Here is a 22643-nt window from a genome sequence, read left to right on the forward strand (position 1 = left end):
TAGGCTGATGTTACTGAATACTGTTTGTAACATTGCGACAGGTATAAATTTGTTGTGACAGGTAAACTTTTAGTGTCACAATGTCCTGTAAAAAAAAAGTTTTTCGCATTGTCTGAAAGTCTAGGCATATAAAACAGTATTGTATTTTAAAAAGAACATGATATATTAATGCACATTATATAAACTTTAAGTTTAACTTAATAAAGTCTAGCTTATTGTTATATTTCTAAATTAAACTCCATTTGTGTAAAATATTAGAGAGCCTAAGCAAACAGCAGATTTACTAAGATAAACATGAACAGTATTTGTACCTTCTGAAATGTTGTTCATTTGAATCAGCCTTTTTGCAATGTGGTGTTTTTGCTGCATAAATCTTCATCCTGCCCAGTGCATGCTTGGCTATTTTCATGTACATATTTTTGATATACCTGTTGGATACTTTTTCACAGTTCAATAAAGGCACTGTACCATTATAAATTTCAGTATCCATTTATTTTAAAATATCTCTTTGGAACTATTTGGAAAGGCAATCATATAAAAGTGGCTTGTTGATGGCCAACAGTGTAATCACCATTAATATTTTAGCAATATTTTTCAGAGTGCAGGGAATGTTGTGCCTTGCAATCAATATCTGTCTTATGGGATAGTCTTCATGAGCATGTTCCTGTAGCTTTTTTCTGTAGTTTCTTTGTATTATTGTAAGTTGTATGTCTCATTTCAGAAAACACTGACTGCTGTTGCTGCAAGGACAAGAAGAAGAGAGATGCTGCCTGTGGCACAACCTTAGCTCTGTGCATTTGCGTAATGGCTGTGTTAGTGTTTTGCTTTCATGCAGGTAATAATTATATGATCATTGTTATTGTATGTATATAAGAAGAAGTGGTGGTCAAGGAGTTAAGCTTCCTGACCCAATTTGTATGAGGCCTAATATTAAAGTTATAGCTTTAATTGGTGCTTTCTGAAGGCCTCACAATATGAACACAGCTATTAAGCATAGCTCATATAACCTATCAGCTATGATGTTGTAATAATACTGTTCATATTGAGCCACTTATTAAATGTAAAGTTAATGAATATTTATTTTAGGAGGTATTTGAAGTAAACTCTTGAATGTATCTGTTATAAATGTATTAGATATGAAAATATTAAATTTATTGCATTGATATACAAAGCTTTTTTATTTCAGTTTTTCCTCCAAATCGGCCAATAGGAGCAATCCTATTGATTTGCGCCATTATTCTCTCCATTGCTGCATTGACTGGGCTGATTTTAAGTGCCATCTGCCTGAGCAAAGGTAATGTTTGCTACATCATTAACACAATTGAAAAAGTCAATGTTCGCTCACCTTGGCTTATACACTATACCCCAAGCAGAGCTATTGAAAAAGTGTCTTCTTGTTGTAAGTGGACCTGCACGAGAATTTTGAGTAATCCCATTAGCCGATACATTGTATTTAGAAAGGCCATGATATTAATCTAATGTTTATATTTTGGAAATTTATTTCTATTTATCTATAATTTATAAATCTGTATTTGTTTATTTATTAATGCATTTATTTGCTCACTAATATATGCAATACACTTATTATCGTATAATTTAGATACAGTTACTCATTTTTTTCTTCAAAAGTGCCCTTTTACAGACGTAAGAAACCGTTTCGCTGTATCTATTACATATTCACTTGTGTTTGAGTCTAGGTTTGAAACTCACAATCAGAAACAAAAAGTTCATTGTGTTGTATAACAGATCCAGATTTTTTTAAGGCAATATAGAAAAACAAATATGCATAGAATATACCTGAATGGATTATTTTATACTTAAATTGGTTAAGCATCTAAAGTCTGCCTCTTAAGGAGGACTCTAAAAATTAAGACCAAATTTGGAGGGATGAATCCAGGGGTCCACGTTGCATGGGCCCACTTTAACATCAAGTCCTGTATCTACCTCTGGGAATTAATTATAATAAAGCCTGTACCTGTTCTTTGGAACATGCTCAGCGATTATCACTATCAATGCTTTAGTAGTAGGACTATAACAATAAAATAAGATTTGCTTTTTAATCTGAAACTCCAGGGCTTTTTCTAAAGAACCCATGGATCTGACTATCAAACCCATTCCGAAAGCAAAATATAACATTTTTTTATTGTTATGAATGACTTTTTACCTGTACTGGTTCATTCAACATAATAATAAATTATGTGATGTACAGTTTTGGGGGTAATTAAATTAAGAAACCATTGATTTCCATCACATTCAGAGATCGGTATGAAAAATTATCTGTCATTATTTGTTGCAATTGATATTTCAGCCTTTTCAGGTCTTTTGAAAGGGAAAGGAAACTTATACTTAAAAATTTCCTCATTCGCAGGAGACTGGAAAGCTTGTTCTTTTAACTGTAAAATTTCCCAATTTCCGCATATTCCATGATGCAAGTTTTCCCAAAATAATTAGGGTCTTTTTCCCAAACTGGGCAGAAAAAGCCCTGAACTTAGTCTCAGGATGCTAGTGAATATATCTCTCAGTCAGAAAATGTAGTACTGAAGATAAACTTAGTAAGCCAATCAGTGTTTATGCTCTCAGGCAGTTTAAGGGAAACAAACTACTGTTTATAACACCTTATTACCCTTAAAATGCACAACGAAAAGTTACATTTACATTACCAAGATGCTATTTATAAAATCCCCAAGCATGGAGATACAAAGTAGTAAATAGTCCATCAGATTCTGTAACTATAGATCTCCACGGTAACTAATAATACTCAATTGTATTCAAATTTCATTCAAACATTACAGATATGTATAGCATCATAGGAAAGTATGTTTTGCATGGCATTCATGTTGTCGCCTAAAAGTTTATGGTCACAATGGGCTATTACTCCGACAAGGTCAAATATTTTTTCTTTCATGTTGTATAAAAAATGTAAAAATGTCAAGTTTGTTTATAAGACCCAAAATCGGGTTTCCAATGAAAATTGTTTTCTGAATTCATCATTCATTTGTGTCTTGTATTCTTTTGTTGTAGAATGTTGTTCCGGCATTGAAGACAGTTGTAAAGGTATGTCAAATTAAGTTATAATTATAAACAAGAAAACTATTAATGATTTATTGTGATATTTCAGAAAAGACATGTGCCTCTTTATTTATGTAAAAATTTAGTTTTAGAACAGAGAATGTTCACTTTTGTCAAGCTTGCTTCCAATGAGCTTGACATAGTTGTCAGAGTGTCAGTGGATGTGCGTGCATATGTCTGTGGGTCTGATTTGGACTTGTTCAGGCTGTCATTTGGCCATTTACTGAGTCATTTTAAAATAACTTGGCACAAATGTTCACCATGAGAAAAGGGCATGTCACATGCAAGACCCAGATGCAGTTAACAATGACAAAATTTTATTGTGCTGTGTCTATTTTGACTAGACGTATGGCCCTTTCTTGTTGGTTTTCTACTTTGAAGAGTATACATTCCAAACTTGTTATGTCAAAGTCATTGGAACCTAGGAAAAAAGTTTGAAATAAGGAACATTCGATACATCCAAAATACAAAAATATAGCACTAAACCCAACACATTTGTGTCCATATTATGTCTAAAGTTTACATCCGCCATTAAGTTGGTCTTGTAATATATTTTCATCGTGAAAACAGCTAAATTTATTATTTAAAATAAAAAAAGATTTATTTGTTTCAATTTTATTTTATTCACTTTTGTTGATTACACAAACACAGATTTAAAGTGACTCGCTCATGTTTTTGGACCAAAAAAAATGCAGAAAAAAATACAGTCATAGCATAATAAAGTATTTTGGCTTTAGTGGGGTTCAAACCCACGCAAGTAAAGTCAAGAAAAAAATAGAAAACAGCCGGCGTATCTACACGGCCACCAGGACTTTAACAAAAGTGGTGAATATGTTGACCTGTTAATGATTCATTGATAACAATACGGGATAATGTCAATTAACCAATCAAGCAACACCACAGCCGTAATTTGAGCAAATATCAACGTTTGCTAAAGGATTCCAGCTAAATTTGGTATTTTTGTTTTAACACTCCTTATGATTTCCCACAGTTATTTCATAATTAAAAGAGTGCATTTAACAAACCATGAGTGAGTTACTTTAAAACAATCATTTCATACGATGTCCTTCCTTAAATTGGTCGGCCGGAGCACTGGAACTTTTAAGCTTTTACATTTAAAAGTTATTTTTTCTGTGCCCATCATAGATTGTCATTTAATAAATGTCCATGTTTCATACTGTTTTGATCAGAATTGACACAATTTATGATGATACTTTAATAATTATTAACTTAATTATCATAAACCGACATAGAACACTGGTTATTATGATTTACAGTTTGCATGTGTGAAACGAGTTATGATATGTATACATTTCCATATTAATTTTCAAAATGCACTGATTTATATTTCTACGAACGGATATTTACATTGCATTCTTTTCAATATTTTTTTTCAATTTTGATAATGGCTGAAAATAAGACAAATTGAAAATGTTTCACTCTAAAAGAACGTGTCGAGTGTATACAATTATTATAAAACGGCCGTAGTGCTAGAAGAGTTGCCAAGAAATCTAACTGTGGACGGACTCAATCAATTTCTTGCTTAGGCATAAGCTTGAAATTGTGGAGGAATATCAGAGCATAAAGCATTCATCTTATACCTTTTATTTATAAATTTGAAATAAAGTTATTTTATCTACATCTGTTTTTAATCTTCTTTAATAATAATACTACTGATGATACTGATTGTGGTGTGAGGCTGTGATGAAGTTGCATAAAAGACCTCTGTTTGAACAAAGATAAAATGGCAGAAATGTCCAACCTTGATGAAGTGGCCACCTAGCAGCCACTTTGACCTTTTCCCAAGGGTGGTCACTTAATACAGGTTTGACTGTATACTCCAAATTATGACAGTTTGTTATTTTGACATGCTCAGTAATTTAGCGTCATGCCGCACACTGTCATGGTTTTTTTCCCACCTAACGCTATATCTGCAGTTCAACATAAAGAACATAGAAAATGTGTGAAATTCCACCACAGGGGTTGCAATATGACTTCGGCTTAGCGGGAAAATCAAGACAGACATATGAAAAATCTATATATAGCTATTGTGATAGTGTGACTGTCCGTTTTCCATCATCATTTCTCAGTTGTCCATCTATCGTCAACATTTTCCTTCAATCAACTTCCTCCTAAACCACTGGGACAATTTCAACCAATTTACTTCCCAGGATCCTGGAATTTCCATTCTCGGCCTCGTGCTTTTACATCACAATTAAAAGTTACACCTGTGATTGACAGTATAAATAAACACCTTCTGATTTTATCCTGTGATCATTCCAACAAAATATCAATACCCATAATGCTTAACTTTACTTTTTTAAACATCTGGGATATTGTTTACAAAAAGGAACTTGCAAGATTGAAATATTTAAATGACCCATTTGAGATGCAGTTGATGTGTCTGCATCGAGTAGTCAATAGAGTCGGCGATAATGGGCAATGTTGGCCAAACTTGTTCACATACGCTACATATTTTTCATGTTTTTATAAGCCTGTTTAAAAAACGGGACATAAAATATTTTCATCTGTGATGAACGGGTGGGAGGACTGTCAAGTATGTTGTCCAATCAATAACTTTAGAACCCTTTGTCCAATCAGGTGAGTGATATAGGGCTATCTTGGCCCTCTTGTTTTTATTTATAAGCCATCACTTATTACTTCTTTTTGCTTTGTTTCATTTTCAGCAAAGAATTGCTTTAAAGACAACACCATCGCAGGATTCAGTATGGCAGGAATCAGTGTAGTTGGAACAATTGTAGTAGTCATATGCATTCGGATTTTCCTGAATCCTGGAAATCCTGGAAATCCTGGTAAATCACATTTTGTTTCAGTTACTTTAAAGCCTACTGATTAATTTTAATAGCATTTTGAAGTTGTCTGATAAACATTAATTAATTGAATGTATTATGGTGAAGTTGGTTTTGTTCATTTTTGTTTTTCCGCTCCAGTTTTTGTGCTGCTTAGCTGTTAGTCACAATCTTGTTAACTTTTCCATTTTGATGTTGAATTCATGTCAAATGAAGGAAGTGAAAAGTTTTTATCTTGTCTGTCTGGATTTAAAAGAAAGTAGTAAAGAGTAATTGTCATAGCCCTGGTGTTGTTGGCGTTGTGACTTTGTGCAAAAAAATAACTTTGATATTCAACAAAAAACAGAACTATCAGAATTTAGAATACAACCTTTTAACATAAGAAATAGTAATTTATTCTGGTTTTCCATGATCAAATGTTAAAGCAAAATAATTTGACATATGATTCAAATACATGATGAAGCCAATTAAATCGCAGATAGGCAATCATTAAGCACGAGACTTAATTATTAAGAATTTCACCCTTGGCGGCTGTTTAAATGTCTGCCTACTGCCACTCATCCTACGTCAGATTTTGGTCAGATTTTGCGTTGTCTGTGTATGAGCCAATGAGGTAGTATTTTAAGTTAGTAAGATGACCTAAATTAAATTTCTTATTGATTAAAAAGGGCCAGTTCGCTACGATCACTCGGCCCATTCTTATTCAGTAAAAATTTACTTCATGTCATCTCACTATTACATAGTGTAAATTCTAACTCTCAATAAAATAAGGAAATAGATAGAACATAAAATAATTAAGTAAAACCTTATCAATTGATTAAGTTAAGTTTCATGACTGTTAAGTCTGGTGGCACAGAGGTGACATGCGCAATGACTTATATACATTGTGGCCACAACTTAGTAAATTGTGGCTTCTACTTGGTAACTTGTTGCAGCCACAATTTAAAAAGTTGTGGCCTCAACTTAGAAACTTGTGGCCAAAACTAAATTTAGCCAATCAAAACAGCTGTGTCATCTTTGACTCTTTGTGGCTTTTACCGGTGATAGCACTGTACTTATGATTGATACCCCAGATATTTCGCCTGCACATATCAGCTTTATTTAGTCCTGATGGAAGCAAAGGGAAGAAGAACAAGGATGGAATGCTGTCATGGTGGTGAGTTATGGTTTGGACATGGAGGATAAACTCAAACCTAATGCTCATTCCATAGCAAGCATCGTTGTCACATAACTCTGTAACCATGAATTTGTCTAGAATGCTCAATCATGTTGACAACAAAGTGTTAAACAGAACGAGCGTCACTGTGCCAGGTATTCTCTTCGTCTTAACGTCAACGATCTCAGTACTCTGTACAAATGACGTAAACTAATTTGAATTATATTATTTTGTCTCAAATCGGTTACACTTTTAGCATATTAGATTAGCATATTAGAAAGGCCTTCCTGAAATTCACAAAATCTGATAAAAAACTACGTATCCCTATCTTCATAGATATTTTTCACTTTTGCTGGGTACAAATGGTGTTTTAGTACCAGGGGTGTGAACTGTGTAATTACAATAAAGCTGGAAGGCAAAACAAGTGTTTTGATTAAATAAACTAAAGTTGAGGCCACATGTTACTTAAGTCGTGGCCTCAAGTTACTAAATTGTGGCCAACATTTACTAAATTGTGGCCTCAAAAATACAAAGTTGTGGCCACAATTTACAAAGTTGGGGCCTCAAGTTACTAAGCTGGGGCCACAAGTTACGAATTGTAAAAAAAGAGTTGCCTTTGTCACCTCTCTGCCACCATAGCTAAGATATCAAACTGGAATTTTTATCAATTAGTGGGGTACTGAATTGAAGTCCAATATGCAATCCCATTGCAAATGTAGGTTTTTATCTAATTTATGCTATTACCTTTATTAGATACAATATTTATTTAATAATCCTCTTCTGTATGATTATGTCTATATAAGATAGATTTGATAAACATTTCATTTTCTGTTTATAGGTTAAGGCAAAAAGTAACCTGATGCTCTGAATGAGGAATGAAATGTGTCTATTAATGCTGGATAATCATGTTGAATTTGATAATTGTTTGTTTATCAACCAAAAACAATAAATTAACAGTTAGAATGTTACCATGTAACAAAAGCTTACAGTTATTAAAACTTTATATATATTTTTTTAATCTGATGTAAAGCAAAATCAAAGAAAAAGATGGTGTTATTTTGAGTGGATACTCATGATTGTAAAAACCCGGCTGAATGAGGCAGTGTATTTGTTGAATTTTAAACAGATTACGGTATATTTAATTCATAGCTTAATATGTTTAATCAGTTTTATGAACAAATTTGTTGACCATAGATTTTTAAAGTTTAGGGTCATAAAAACTGAGACAAATAAAGGTTTCTACATGTATACCCTACATTCTTTTCATTTTGAGTGTATGTGTGGGGTATTATTTGCATGGCCCTGTTATCCTATCTGCTCTTGCTTAAACACATCTGATGTTGTATCTTTGCTTCATATAGGAGGGTCATGGCAAGTTAATGGCCTTGTATGCCCTTCACCATTTACCAGAATATTGAAAGATAGATTCAAGAACTTCTCTGCTTTTAGCACATGGGACTTTGCTTAATCAAATATATTTGGTCAATATCACTTGTTTGTGACATTAAAGGGGCTAGACACCAGATGATGCAAGAAAAAGAGGAAATTGTCAAAAACTGAATTAAACTCAACATTGTTTTGTACAGCGCATTGAATCTTACTTAAATAAACTGATGTATCACATACCTTACAACCCATGAATCTTTCGCAGTTTTTGCACATTTTTCCATATCAAAATTTACTGGGGTTGTCAGTATTAACCAGGTAAATCCCGGTAAGTTTATAAATAGCATCAGTATATTTATCTGTGCGAATAAATAGATATGGGAAACCATTATGCACTATTTTAAACAGGGAAACACAGATGACACAGATTGTTGCATTTATTGTTTTATTCATGTAAAATGATGTATTATCAGCCTCCTAAGACTGATTGATTAGCACTAAAATTCTATGTATATAAAGTGATTAATTATCCTCTTACCTCGCTAGTTGTCCACCTGTTTTGCACATCTTTAAGCACTCAAAATGAGGAAATGCTTGTCTTTCTTTAAACAGCACTTTTTATACAATACAACAATTTTTGTTCAGACCAAATGTACTTTTGATCTACCATATTTGTTATACCCAAGGATTTATACTCCCATATGTTACTCAGATATTTGAATCCATATATGGAACATTGAAATTTTGAAATATATTATTTGCAAAAAAATAAGTTAAATTTCTTAACATTAATAACAGCTAAAACTATGTGAAAATATGAAAGTAGAAACTGTTCATTAAAACAAAAACAAAACTCAATTATTTGTTACATACTCATTATATACAATCATGAACTTTTGCTGTTTTTAATCTAATCTTGATTTTAAAATTTCTTTTTACATAGCAACCCAAAGACATTCAGTAACTTAACATTAAATTGTGTAACACTTCTGCTAACGATGATATTTTTGGTTTAAGGTGATGCTGAAACAAATCTTACAAAAAAACTAAAATCATGAAGAATTAGATATGAATGTTTTAGATTTCAATATATTGTTAAATTACTTAAATTAATGTTTTATAAAAACTGTTTGGTACATTAAAATTATACCATACCCTCTACCAGGCTAAGTATTCACTTGTCTCTTGTACATATTACTAGATGTTGTTGCATGACTGTATAAAATATTTTCTGTAATGTCTCAAAATTGTATATAAAAAATTATTGCCTAGTCTGAAATGCCCTTATGCCCCCATCACACTTAGCCCTAGGCTACGTTCACACTACGTCCTCTAAAATCTGGTAGGATGCAGCGAGAGCTTGGTCAATGTAGAAGGAACGCAGTAGACACCTATAAGAATGTGGTATGGTCTTTATGGTCATGAAGGACGTGAGCGGACTTTAAACATGTTAAAAAAACGTAGTGAGGATGTGGTCGAATCAAGACCTAGTAAGAACTTAATAATAATGTATTGACGTTAGTGCTCAGGCGTAACTCAAACCTAGTAGGAATGGGAAATATTAAGTGGTGTTCTCATTGCGTTATCTCTAGATTGTCATTGCGTTCTTGTATGTCAATGGAGTTCTCACCACAACCTCTCCACGCTCATTTGGTTGTTAATATGTCCTTTTTGTGGTTAACACGTCTTAGGCACGTTTGTATCAGGTTCTTACCACGTCCGGTCAGGTTCTGAACAGTGATCATGTATAAATACGGGATTCAACTCCGGTATAACTTCTTTTTATACCAACACTAGATATGAATGAAAAAAATTGGCCAATTATAAATAGAACATGGTAATTCCATCTTGATTACATTTTCAAATAAATTCAAGTCATAAGAATGTAATGAGGACGTGATAATTAGCACTTAGTAGGCGCATGGTGCAATCTTCCTAGAACATACAAAGAACGCATTGGATGTGGTGCTCACTCATTAAGAACGAATTGGACGTGGTGGGCGCTAGAAGATGCGGGCAGTAAGAACATATTTGTAACGTGTGAGACTGCAATGAATGCCTGGCAGGGACGCATTAAGGACATTATTTGAACGTAAGTAAAGCATTTTTTGAGAATTTGTCTGCGTCCTCGCTGCGTTCGTTGAAATTGCTAGGACTTAGTGCAGTCTTCATGGTTTTCTTCTAATGTGATGGGGGTATTAGGAACGCTTAATGTTCAGATGCATTCATTGACAATAGAATTGGTTGTGTTGGCCAATGTTAGGTCATTGCTTGAATGTTGTGTTAAACTATATAACTTATAAATCATTTTGAAAGATCATCCACAAGAAACTTGGTATTCACTGTCACATTTATAATGACAATGAGCAGATGAGCAGCAAGTCCAATAAGTCTTAGTTACCCACGGAAAAAGGATGTTGTTTTTAAACTTACATCTGATTGAAAGAACTGAAAGTTGTGTATTCGTTAAAATGGTGGATCACTTAAATTGATATCTGAGGAGCAGTCGCCTTAATGAGAGCATACCTTATAGATGCTTCGTTCAATGTTAATAAAATCTTTGTAAGCTTTTCAATTATTAAGGTAGGACTGGTTTTATATTAATCTTAATCTTACCCTATTTTGTATAATGCTTGTTGATGCCTTTCCCGGTGATTGATGTGTATTGTAAGGAGGTTACAAATGACTGTCTTGTTAGTGTTACCATGTGGACTTCAAGGTCTATTCTAGTCTCCCAAAACACATTCTTAATGTAGTGATTATAAACATAAACACATACACAAATAAGGAAGGTAAATAGTTTTATTTTTATACAAAAAAGGACTACAATAAGATATTAGGCAAACAATTTTATGACTTTAGATACAACTTTCAGTATGTGATGGAACACAAACAAAAATACACATACAAGTTACAGTTTGTAACCTCATTATAAGAAAGATATGTATGTTTCTATTGCAATTATATCTGCTTGTGTGGTAATCCTGTGCTTAATCATGCATAGCACTCAAAATGAAAGTTGGACAAGATCGTCTTTTTGCATAAAACAATAAATCCTTTGTGTGTCAAATGATCATTTTAACATCTACATTGCATATTAATCTAGTGATACTTCCATTCAGTGTGTTATCCTATTTGAAGTTTTAGTTTCATCATGTTAATTTATTATATGACATTCAATAATGTACAATTTAGATGCAACATTGTATGTAGTAAAATCTGTGTTAAATGAATATATTGTAGAAGTCTTGTTATGTGACATCTATCCTAAGTTTTGTACATTCGTTACTTTTGTACACCTTCCTATTTATTAATACAACCAACTGGTGAATTATCCATTTGTCAGTATAACAAAATGTGTACTTGTTGTTTAAGGAATCATATTGTTAAACTGTGCAGTTATCAATTTTTGAGTTGATATATATATATTAGGGATAGCAACGAGTAGTAAAATTAGTACTCGAGTACTCGGACAATCTTTCGATCGAGTACTCGGGTACTCGATTACTCGGAAAAAAAATGAATTTGTTTTCGGGAAAGACAAGATCGTGAATACATTGTATCGTTCATGGCATATATTGTGCGTTAAATTATGCCCATTAAGAAATCAATGCTCATAACGGTCGCTACTCGTTCGCTCGTTAGCGTCCATTGTTTGGTAAAAGGTCTCTAATTGGTAAACAATAGAATTGTGTAGGTGAAAGTTCCGCTATCAAAACTTAGTTAATTGACATCAGTGCTAATTAGAAATAGGGGCCCTTTGTTGACAGTTTGCAACTCTCAACCAATTTATTTATATATTACATTATTGAATGTTTTAGTTGGGTGTTTTTCGCTCTAAATAACTTTAAAAGTATTAGTGTTGTAGTCTTTAAAACAACTGTGATTTGGACCTTCAAAACTGTGTGCCATTATATATATATTTGATCTTCATTTTTTTTACTTTTTGTCCTGTATCATGTTCTGTTAAACTTATATAATAAGATCATTTCGCATTGTCTGTTGAAAACCATGTGAGTGACATGAACTTTGTATTTGTTATTTTGGTTTGATTGTGATATTTATGATTGGAGATATTGACTGACTATTAGAAGGCTTATATTTAGTAATAGTAATTAGTAATGGAAAAATACATATTGTTATAAAGAAGTAAAACACTTTAGTAAATATGGAATTAGTTACTCTTTTTACAACTAGTAATTAGCCATCGAAACAATTCCATCATTGTTCTTATTTCTACAATCAATGGTGTATGATCAAGCCCTAACCACAATTTGACATTTTGATTAATAGAGTATTGTTTCAATCTTGTTATGTCTCCTGCATAGCCTGGCAGTTAGAGTTATTGCCTTTGTTACTTTTTTCTATTTCAAAGCTTAACTTTGAAACAATTGGATGGAATTCAATAAAACTTCATACAATGATAGAATATTATAATGAGAGGAAAGGCGGTGTACAAGAATTATAACTTGATTTCAGCTTATTACAGAGTAACTACACTTTGTTACCTTTTCATGTCCAGAGCATATCTTGAAAACTACAGAATGGAATTTAATTAAACTTCATTCAATGGTTAAGCACAATGAGCAGAAGTGCAGCATACAAGAACCATAACTCTATTTCAGCTAACTATTGAGTTATAGTAGCCCGATGTTACTTTGATACAAATTGTACTTATTTTTAATGAGGTATGTAAGATACTGTGGTATTTCAAATGTCAGTAAAAATGGCAGTTAACTGACCAATTATAATAGATTTGTTGGAATATTGAAAAAACACTTTAAAATAATTGTGGCGTTTTAATTCATGATTTTTTTATTAATCAGTTGATGATTTTTTTGTCACCTGCATAGGAATTGCTTTGTCTTTGGCTTCACATTTTTGTTTTCAATCAATAGCATTTAAACAGTTTTGTTTATTGTCTTCAAATTGCAAAACACATTGGGTATGGTTAGTAAATTTTAGTGTCAATAGGGCAAGGCCATGGGGACATGAATTGTGGTCGCTTTTGATTCCAGTTAATAACTTTTGAACAATTTTGTTAAGACTCTTCAAACTTGGTCAATATTAGTCAATAAATGACTCTAATTGATTTTCGGGTAAACACGTCAAATGTCATGGTCATGGTAACCTTGACTAGAAAAATTATGGTTGATATAATATAATAAATTTGTATACAATAAAAGCTGGTTTTGTTTCTGATCGATTATTTCTGAATGACCTGGTGTAGAGTCATGGTCAGTAAATGACCTCTATTGGTTTTTGGGTTAAGTAGATCAAGCTAAGGGTCAAGGTGACTAGAAAGATCATGAATGCACAGATAAGTAACACATCCAATTTGCTGAAATCTTGTATTTTGTTTCCCTAATATTACCTCAGTATCATACAACTCTTGATGGTGTGAACTTTCATTTCGGTTTGGAAGTGTAGCTTGTGTATATTTTTGCTGTAAGATTGTATTGTACAATACATGCTTTTGAAAGATTTTAATACAAAAGAGGATATGTGTAAGAACTTGTATTGTATAATATTGAATATCGTATACTTTTACGTACAATTACAGCTTTTTTAATGAATGCATAGTACATCATAATTTGCCCAATAACAAGGAGATAAAAGATTTAGAAAGGAAGTAAAAATGATTAGTTTAGATGCTGAATTGTTTGTATTGGAAACATGTAGTCTTGCTTTTTGTTTAATTATTTATTAATTTTTAATTTTAATAATATACTAGTGTGCAGATTTTTAGCTCAACTATTTGAAGAATAAGGAGAGCTATACTACTCACCCTAGTGTCGGCGTCGGCGTCACACCTTGGTTAAGGTTTTGCATGTAAGCACCTTTAAGTCATTATCTCAGTAAATACATCATGTATTGCATTGAAACTTTGGATATGTATTCCCAACTATCTAACCTACTAAATTTATGAATTTAGATAACACTTTTTTGAATATAATGCAAATAATGGGCCTTTATTACTTGACTTAAACATTCTGGTTAAGGTTTAGTAAGTAAGCACACATAGGTTAATATCTCAGCAACAACTTAACGTATTGCATTTAGCCTTTATACAATGGTACTCAACCATCCAACCTACTTAATTAACCACATAAGATAACAACTCTAGTTTGCATTCAATGCAAAATTATAAATTGCCCTTTATTATTCGACTCAGAAATTCTGGTAAAGGTTTTGCATGTAACCACATTAAAGTCAATATCTCAGCAAATACATTGTATATTGCATTGAAACTTAAGTATGTATATCCAACTATCTAACCTACTAAATTTATGAATTTAGATAACACTTTTTTGAATATATATAAGGCAAATTATGGGCCTTTATTATTTGACTTGGAAATTCTGGTTAAGCACACATAGGTTAATATCTCAGCAATGTATTGCATTGAGACTTTATACAATGGTACTCTACCATCTAATCTACTTAAATAACCAAGTAAAGTAATTCTAGTTTGCACTAAATAATTCAAATAATGGCCCTTTTTTATTCGACATAGAAATTCTGGTTTAGGTTTTGCATGTAACTGAAAAGCGGAGGAATAGTTGAGTCTATGTGACAGCTCTTATTTGAATGATTCTGTTAATCCTATTTCTGTTCTTGTTTGTGATATTTTAATGAATAAATGGTCTGTTGATAATTTCACTTTTAATGTACACCATGTACCGTATACTAAATAATTATGCATATTTATTATCAATATACTTCATAAATGTCATTCACAAGAGTAAAGCTATGAAACTTTTATCTTCAAAACCAAAAATATGTCTGTATAATTAAGGAACTAATGTCAGTTAGTAGAATACAAATTTATAACAAACAACAAGTCAAAAATAGATACAAAGAAACAGAACTACCAAAGAGTCGAGAAAGAGGGAAAGTTAATAATTAAACAACACCATTCTCAGGCACCACATCTGGCTGTCTTCTGACAAACATATTTCGCAACAATTCAAATGAAACCTTTTCAAACAGTTTACATAAGAACCTGTTTCTTCGAAAACAAACTTAAGAAATATGTAAGTATGGTACATTACATTACAAAATTGATTAAAATGAAAGTTTACCTTTGATCTAAATACAATCAACCTACACCTTGCACTGGACAACTAGTTTCAATTCAGAAGTTTAACTTTTTTAACTTATTTGGAAACATTGACATGTTTAAACATTTTAGACCAAATTAATCTGCATTTAATTGATCTGATAAAAATTGGTATTGATCTTTTTCAAAATAGGTATTAAAGCTTGCAGAAATGATAATGTGGCCTTCCTTTCTTTTTAATAATAATAATACTACTACTAATACTAATACTACCGTAATAATAATAATGTCGAAAAAAATGATAATAATAAAAATAAAGATAAAACTACATGTATAACATAACCATGACAACAGGGGACGGATGGGACTGTATGAGTCATTCCAGAGTTACCGATGCTCCAAACAAATCACCAGACAACAAAGACAAGCAAGACCAGGAAAAACATAGGTAAACTTACTGACACCTTGTTGTATTCTTTATCTGTAAATGTATGTGGTACATACATGTATTTATAAGATTTAGCTTGGCTGCTTTTCAATGAAAAAAAATACGTTATTTTCATTATAAAGCATTTGTGCAGTCTTTGGTTGTTGTTTTTTTTTTCCATTAGTGTTGACCATAAACTAACCTTGGCCATAAAATATGTGCGGTCAAAACTAGGTCACCAGGTCAAATCGAAGGAAAAGCTTGTTAACACTCTTGATGTCACATTTATGACTGTATCTTCATGAAAGTTGGTCAGAGAGTTTATATTAATACTCTTTAACTCAAGATTAAATCTGGGTTATGTGCGGTCAAAAACTAGGTCACCAGGTCAAATCATAGGAAAAGCTTGTTAGCACTCTAGAGGTCACATTTATAAATGTTTCTTCAATGAAACTTAGTCAGGTTGATAAGCTCTAGGCCAAGTTCGAATCTTGGTCATGTGCGGTCAAAAACTAGGTCACCAGGTCAAATTTAAGGAAAAGCTTGTTAACAATCTAGAGGTCACATTTATAAATGTTTCTTCATGAAAGTTAGTCAGAATGTTTATATTTATAATCTCTAAGTCAAGTTGAAATCTGGGTCATGTGCGGTCAAAAACTAGGTCATTAGGTCAAATCATAGAAAAAGCATGTTAACACTCCAGAGGCCACATTTATGACCGTATGTTCATGGAACTTGATCAGAATGTTATTCTTGATGATCTTTAGGTAGAGTTTGAAACTGGGTAATCAGAGGTCAAAAACCAGGCCATTAGGTCAAATCATAGAAAAACTTTGTAAACACTGTAGAGGTTACATTCTCTCTTTGATCACCATGAAACTATGTCAGAATGTTTGTGTTTATGAAATCTATGTCAAGTTTGAAACTTGGTAACCTGAGTTCAAAAACTAGGTCACGAAGTCAAATCATAGAAAACATTGTTAAAACACTGTTGAGGCCATATTTTCTACTTTATCTATATGAAACCTGGCAAGGTAAGGTTTTGCAACTGGGTCATCCGTGATATTAAAAAAAATCTTCCGTGATATTAAAAAAAACTTGGTCACTAGGAAGGATCAAACCCCCTGTCACAATTGCCCTCGCCCTGAAAACACTTATTTCACACTTGAATTGGACCAGGTGAGCGATACAGGGCCTTCTCACAATTTTATGGTATCAAATATTTTTATTAAGGTTCGTCATATGATGAACAAACTTGGTATATAGGAAGAGTTTATAGAGACCTTTCCTTTGTTACTGAAAATGGAAAAATTGTTGGTACTGAATAATTTGAGTTGGGGTTGAAATATTGCAACAAGAAAGGTCAAATAGTTAAGAAAAGCCCTTTGGATATACATACAAAAAATAAGTTTCCATCACTCAAACATAATGGGAATTTAAATATTTTGATTTGTTTTATGTAAATATTATGATGGCTTTTAGTGTGTCTACTTTTGTGTCAATGTTTGTGATGGATGAAGATGAGACATCATACACAGTAGTTTTTGCATCATTTCTACATATATAATTAAAATATGTTGTTGTTTTTTCAGAGCAATGCATTTGCCCCCATTAGGACAGCAAGGATATTCAGCTTATTCAGGGGGTGGAAAGGATGTGGTAGGTAAGAAGGAAAGGCTCCCCCCTATAGAACAGAAAGTCGGATAAGATGCAGAGGAGGGTGGGAAGAAGAGGTAAAAGGACAAAGGCAATTGTGATAATGAATTAAGCACACACAGAATGTTATAAGAGTGACTAAATTAGCTAGAGCCTAGTTGACATGGTTCATACTACCTGGACCCCCATGATCTGAGTCTGCAATAGCTGTGATATTACTTCCGTTAATCATCTTACACACATATATCAAAAGCAACATATATTAAAAGAAATACAATATACATGTACTAAAAGAAATAGAATAAATGTATCTTATCAAATTTTAGTAGTTAACAGGTTATTTTTCATAGTTAAAAAAAAATCTTGAAATGTGTTTCATTTAGACAATCTTATTAAATAAAACTGACTTGAAACTGGCCAACTACGGCAACTAGACTTGATTCAAAGAAATAGTTGGTGACTTTTTTAAACTTGCAAATATAAGAACTGATTTGTTACATTGTCATACATGTTTAATGCAACTCTTATTTTCATGCTTGAAGAATATAAGTTTCCAAATGGACGAAAAACAATTGTTATAACCATAATTTAACCATATTTAAGATACTTTTAAGATACTACAAGAGATTATCAATAAAATTAAATCATAAACTAAGGTTGTTTGTACGGGAAGAATTTGTAAATTGAATGATTATTTAAATATGTGCAACTAGCAATTAAAAAAACAAGGTCAAGTCCATGTAAGTTTTGTCAAATGTATGACCTTTCAAACTGAAGATTAAGTGCTGTACAGAAAAATATTTATAATGTGATATTTATGACCCTCAAAATGCAGACTAAAGCTTTTTATAAACGTAACATCTATAATGATGATATAACACTGGAAGTTTATTTATTCATAAGTAAACAAAGCTCTTCTATCTCAAGTACAAACAATGAAAATGTGGTGTCATTATGTAGAACGTTTATGTATAGTGGCGTGATTATGTGGAATTCCCCTATTTATTCCATGTTACAGCCGCTTATTGATTCTAAGCTACTGATGTAATACCTGCTCCATTTCCTCACAGAATGTCTGATAAGGTTGTATTGACTGAACGAAGAGTTTATTAAAAAAAAACAACTTTGTAAAGATTATTTTTTCTTGTCATCTGGTTGTGAATTTGGTTTCCAAGTATATAATATATCAAAGTATTTATTTCCTATACAGACATCAGTGTATTTGATATCATGATGATGTATATCAAGAGCATAATAATCATCCTTTAGTATGATAGTGTCTCATGTCATTCCTTTTGTTTGTACATGTAATGTTATTTGTCATTTAGATATATCTATATTTTTAGCTAGTCAAGTTCTTGTCTAGCCTTGGGGTTGTTGTCAGCAGCAGCATAAGTGCTTTGGTTTCCAATACTTTCAAGATATTCAAATGGCACTTGAACTTGGAACACATTTTGCTCGAGACAATATGTACAAGTTTGTTAAGGCCCATAACTCTAGTTTTAATGATTGTTGAGCTATATGCCCCTTTTCATTAAAAACAATATGTTTACAAGTGTTTGCTCTGTTTGTGTTCGCTCTGCAGTGCTGTTGGTAAACATTGATCCGTTATCCGTCCACAAGACCTTAGAGGTCTGTATGCTTATTTCTTGCTGTGCAGTAAAGTATTACTCAGTTTTAGTTGGAGTATTTTTTATATGCTTGTATGTTATTTATAAATGATTCAATCATGTGCATCTGATGCATTGTTTTGTGCCAAACTTGCTACTAATATGCCTATGTTTCAAGCCTTGTTTTCATATTTTAAATTCTTTTGAAGTTACCTTTCATTGATTTATATTACTGTGAATAAGTGTCCATGTTTACCGGTATATGATGATTGTATATGATGATGATCTATACACAAATATCTGCTGTACTTGAATCTTACCCAGAATTCCAGCAATGCATACAAGTTAATACACATGATGTGTATACATTACTATAACTGTGCTGCTACAAGTAGCTGTTTTGTTTAGAATGTTAAAAGTGAACATGTTTTTTTAGCTAGATACAGAATTATATAACCAAGAAATTTGAGGAGATATGATAAATTTAAAGAAAACGAATAGTTTATCTTTTTAATTTTTAAAACAATAGTTTAAGTGTATGATTACTGTTTGTTTATTTAGTATATTAAATCTTTTTACATTGTAAAACAATGGTTAAAGTATTTGTCTATATATCTGTGTGCAATGGTTAAAGTATTTGTCTATATATCTGTGTGCTGCATATGTCCAGAAAACATATGCTTATTGAGTGCCATAATAGCAAATTGTGTAACATATATCATGTGACAGTTAAAGTTTGATATTTGTGTCAAGGTTTATTAATTGCTGTACATGTTTTGAATGTTTTAATGCCTTGCATGTTGTTTTATAGCTCTTTTAAAGGAAAGCAAACCCTCTTTATGAAAGGCATAATCATGATGTAATAAACCATTGTGCTTCACTTAAAAATAATTTACAACATGTGAAGTATTATACTGTATGAACATTACTCGTAGAGTTTAATATTTTGTAAGCAAAAAATAATCTTCAAATTCAATAAGAACTTAAGAATCAGATTATGTTGATGAAATTCAATATGATAGGCCAATGCATAATGTGTTTGTGATTTATTGAATGGCAATTAAAGGCAATTGAAATATTATCAGCTGGCCACAACCTAAAGTATCTCAGTGCCATAAATATTTACCCAGTGTCTTGACGATATGGAAAAAAACACACCAATGTTTACCTCTTTGATTGGAAAATATGTTTTAAGTCTGGCCTGTAGATCAATGAGATACTCGTTTACAAATTAAACAGTTGAAACCAATTGCATTGCGGTAAACGTAAGTTATAATAATTTTAAGATATTCGAAATTATATATATTTTGTTAGTAACCCCTGATAATATTATTAGGAAGTTTCATCCACCATTTAGTGATAATTCAAGTGTTTGATAAACAGTATACAGTGCAGCATTCTTGTACTTGACATAAATGAAACGCCCTATTTTACTAGTGCATTATCATCTTAATAGTGCATCTGATATAAACATGCATGTGATATGCTTGCAATCTGTAGTAAAGTAGGCAGTCATTGTGCAGCATAAATAGTGCACCGTTGAAATTCAATCCTTGTAGGAATGTTAGGGGGGTTTCCCCATAATAACAAGAGCGAATGAAAAATGCTCCTTCAATCTGCATACCTTTGATATCTAATTTCATGCCAGGTTTATATTCAGCGGGCTTACTGCATCTTCAGGGTATGCTATTAAAATGCATATTTGAATACCTTATCAGTGATTTATATAGAGGTGATCGTTTTGTTACTTGATTTGCATGTAATAAACTCTTTATCAAAAGACATGATAAAGCATGTTTTCTACCTATCTATTCCTTTAAACTAAACATGAAATATGTTTTTATATATGTATACTGTCCATGGTAAATGTAAAATTAATGTCCATTGCATGCTGTTCTGTAATTGTGTATAGTTCCTGTTTTAAAAAGGTTTTATAGATCAAACCATTACAGCCGTTTTTGTTATGAATGCAGACTTGTGTTGAGTGTTACCATGTTTGTTTTCATTGTGCCATGGTTACGTAAATCTATGCCATTACGTAATGGGTTTGTTTATTGCCTTGAGAGAGTAGTGCTTAAAGACATACAAACATGAAGCCAATAACACTTTAATTGATTTAAGATCAAAGCGATCAAATGAGCATACATATGGCATTTAGAGTTTGCGCATTGTACAAGCATATATATATATATATCAATGTGTTGGTTATTGCTACAATGGTTTTGAGTAATTCGTTTGATTATTTGCAGTGCAATTAGTATTTTAATCATTGTTATATGTATAAGGTTGTTTAAATTTGCATTAAATGCTTTTGTTTTCTGTTATTCGTATGAATGGTTCTTGAATAAAAGTTTCTTTATCTTAAGTCGTGTTATTTTATGTCTCGAGAGGGCCAAATATAGTAATCGAACTGTCCCCACGGTTTCCGATCAATGACTTGCATATACCTAGGCCCAGAGATCACAAACTCGGTAGACATGTTGGTAATGACCAGCGGATGGACATTATTGATTTAGAAGTCACTGTGTATGAAAGCAAGGTCATGGTGACCAAGCTTATGCTGAAAATCTGTTTTTTATCAACCACTGATAAATGCTGGGACCTAAGGGCCTTACACTTCATAGACCTGTCTGATCATGATCATTAGATGAACCGTATTTATTATGAGGCCAGTAAGTCAAAGGTCAAGATCAATAACGAAAGAATGCCGATACCCAAGGTTATCAAACTTGGTAGACAGGTGAATTACGACCATTATATGAACCCTCATAATGTCCAGAGAACTTGTGCTTTTTGATTGCCATAATTTTGTATAACAAATTGTGTAACAAATTATATCATGTATGTATATAAGCTAAAAGGTGACAGGTTAAGTTTGTTATTGGTGTTAAAGTTTGTTATTGACTATACATGTTCTGAATGTTTTAAATGCTTGCATGTTGTTGTTTTTTCAATGGAAACCAAACGCAATTTATAGAAGGCATACTAATTTTGTCAATGTGCTTCAGTAAAAATGTTTTACAACATATGAAGTATATTTCTGTACATCACTCATAGAGTTGAATATTTTGTGAGCATGATCTTCAAATTCCATAAGAATTGATCAGATTATGGCATATGAAAAACGATATGATACGTCAATGAAAATGTTTAAATGAATTATTGAATGGCATTTGAAGGCAACTAGAATGATATCAGATTGTCAAAACCTAAGGTAGCTCATTGCCATAAATATTTACTCAGTGCCTTGACGACAAGGCAAAAACAGTGTTTACTAATTGTAATGGAAAAAAATACGTTTTAAGTGGGGCCTTGAAAAGAATGAAGGTACTTCTATACATAACAGTTGAAACAAATTGCATTGAAATACACATTGATTTAGTAAAAAAAAATGATTGTGAGACATTTCAAAGGATACATGTATAGTAAACAATGATCATATGATTCGGAAGTTTCATCCAACAAT

The 22643-nt window shown here is 32.2% G+C and overlaps 1 protein-coding gene across 1 annotated transcript in view; it reads left to right on the forward strand.

The window, feature by feature from the left end:
• The window catches only part of LOC128234910 (uncharacterized), a 63907-nt gene extending 42365 nt beyond the window's left edge, over positions 1-21542 (forward strand). Inside the window, exons 4-9 of the mRNA XM_052949530.1 lie at positions 722-835; positions 1187-1294; positions 3022-3054; positions 5757-5882; positions 15839-15932; positions 17504-21542. Of these exons, the coding sequence (XP_052805490.1) occupies positions 722-835; positions 1187-1294; positions 3022-3054; positions 5757-5882; positions 15839-15932; positions 17504-17618 (590 nt within the window). The 3' untranslated portion in view covers positions 17619-21542. The remainder of the gene's footprint in view (positions 1-721; positions 836-1186; positions 1295-3021; positions 3055-5756; positions 5883-15838; positions 15933-17503) is intronic.
• The last annotated feature ends 1101 nt before the right edge of the window (positions 21543-22643 follow it).

Source organism: Mya arenaria, chromosome 5 (assembly GCF_026914265.1).
Source record: "Mya arenaria isolate MELC-2E11 chromosome 5, ASM2691426v1".
In the NCBI taxonomy this organism is placed as follows: Eukaryota; Metazoa; Mollusca; class Bivalvia; order Myida; family Myidae; genus Mya; species Mya arenaria.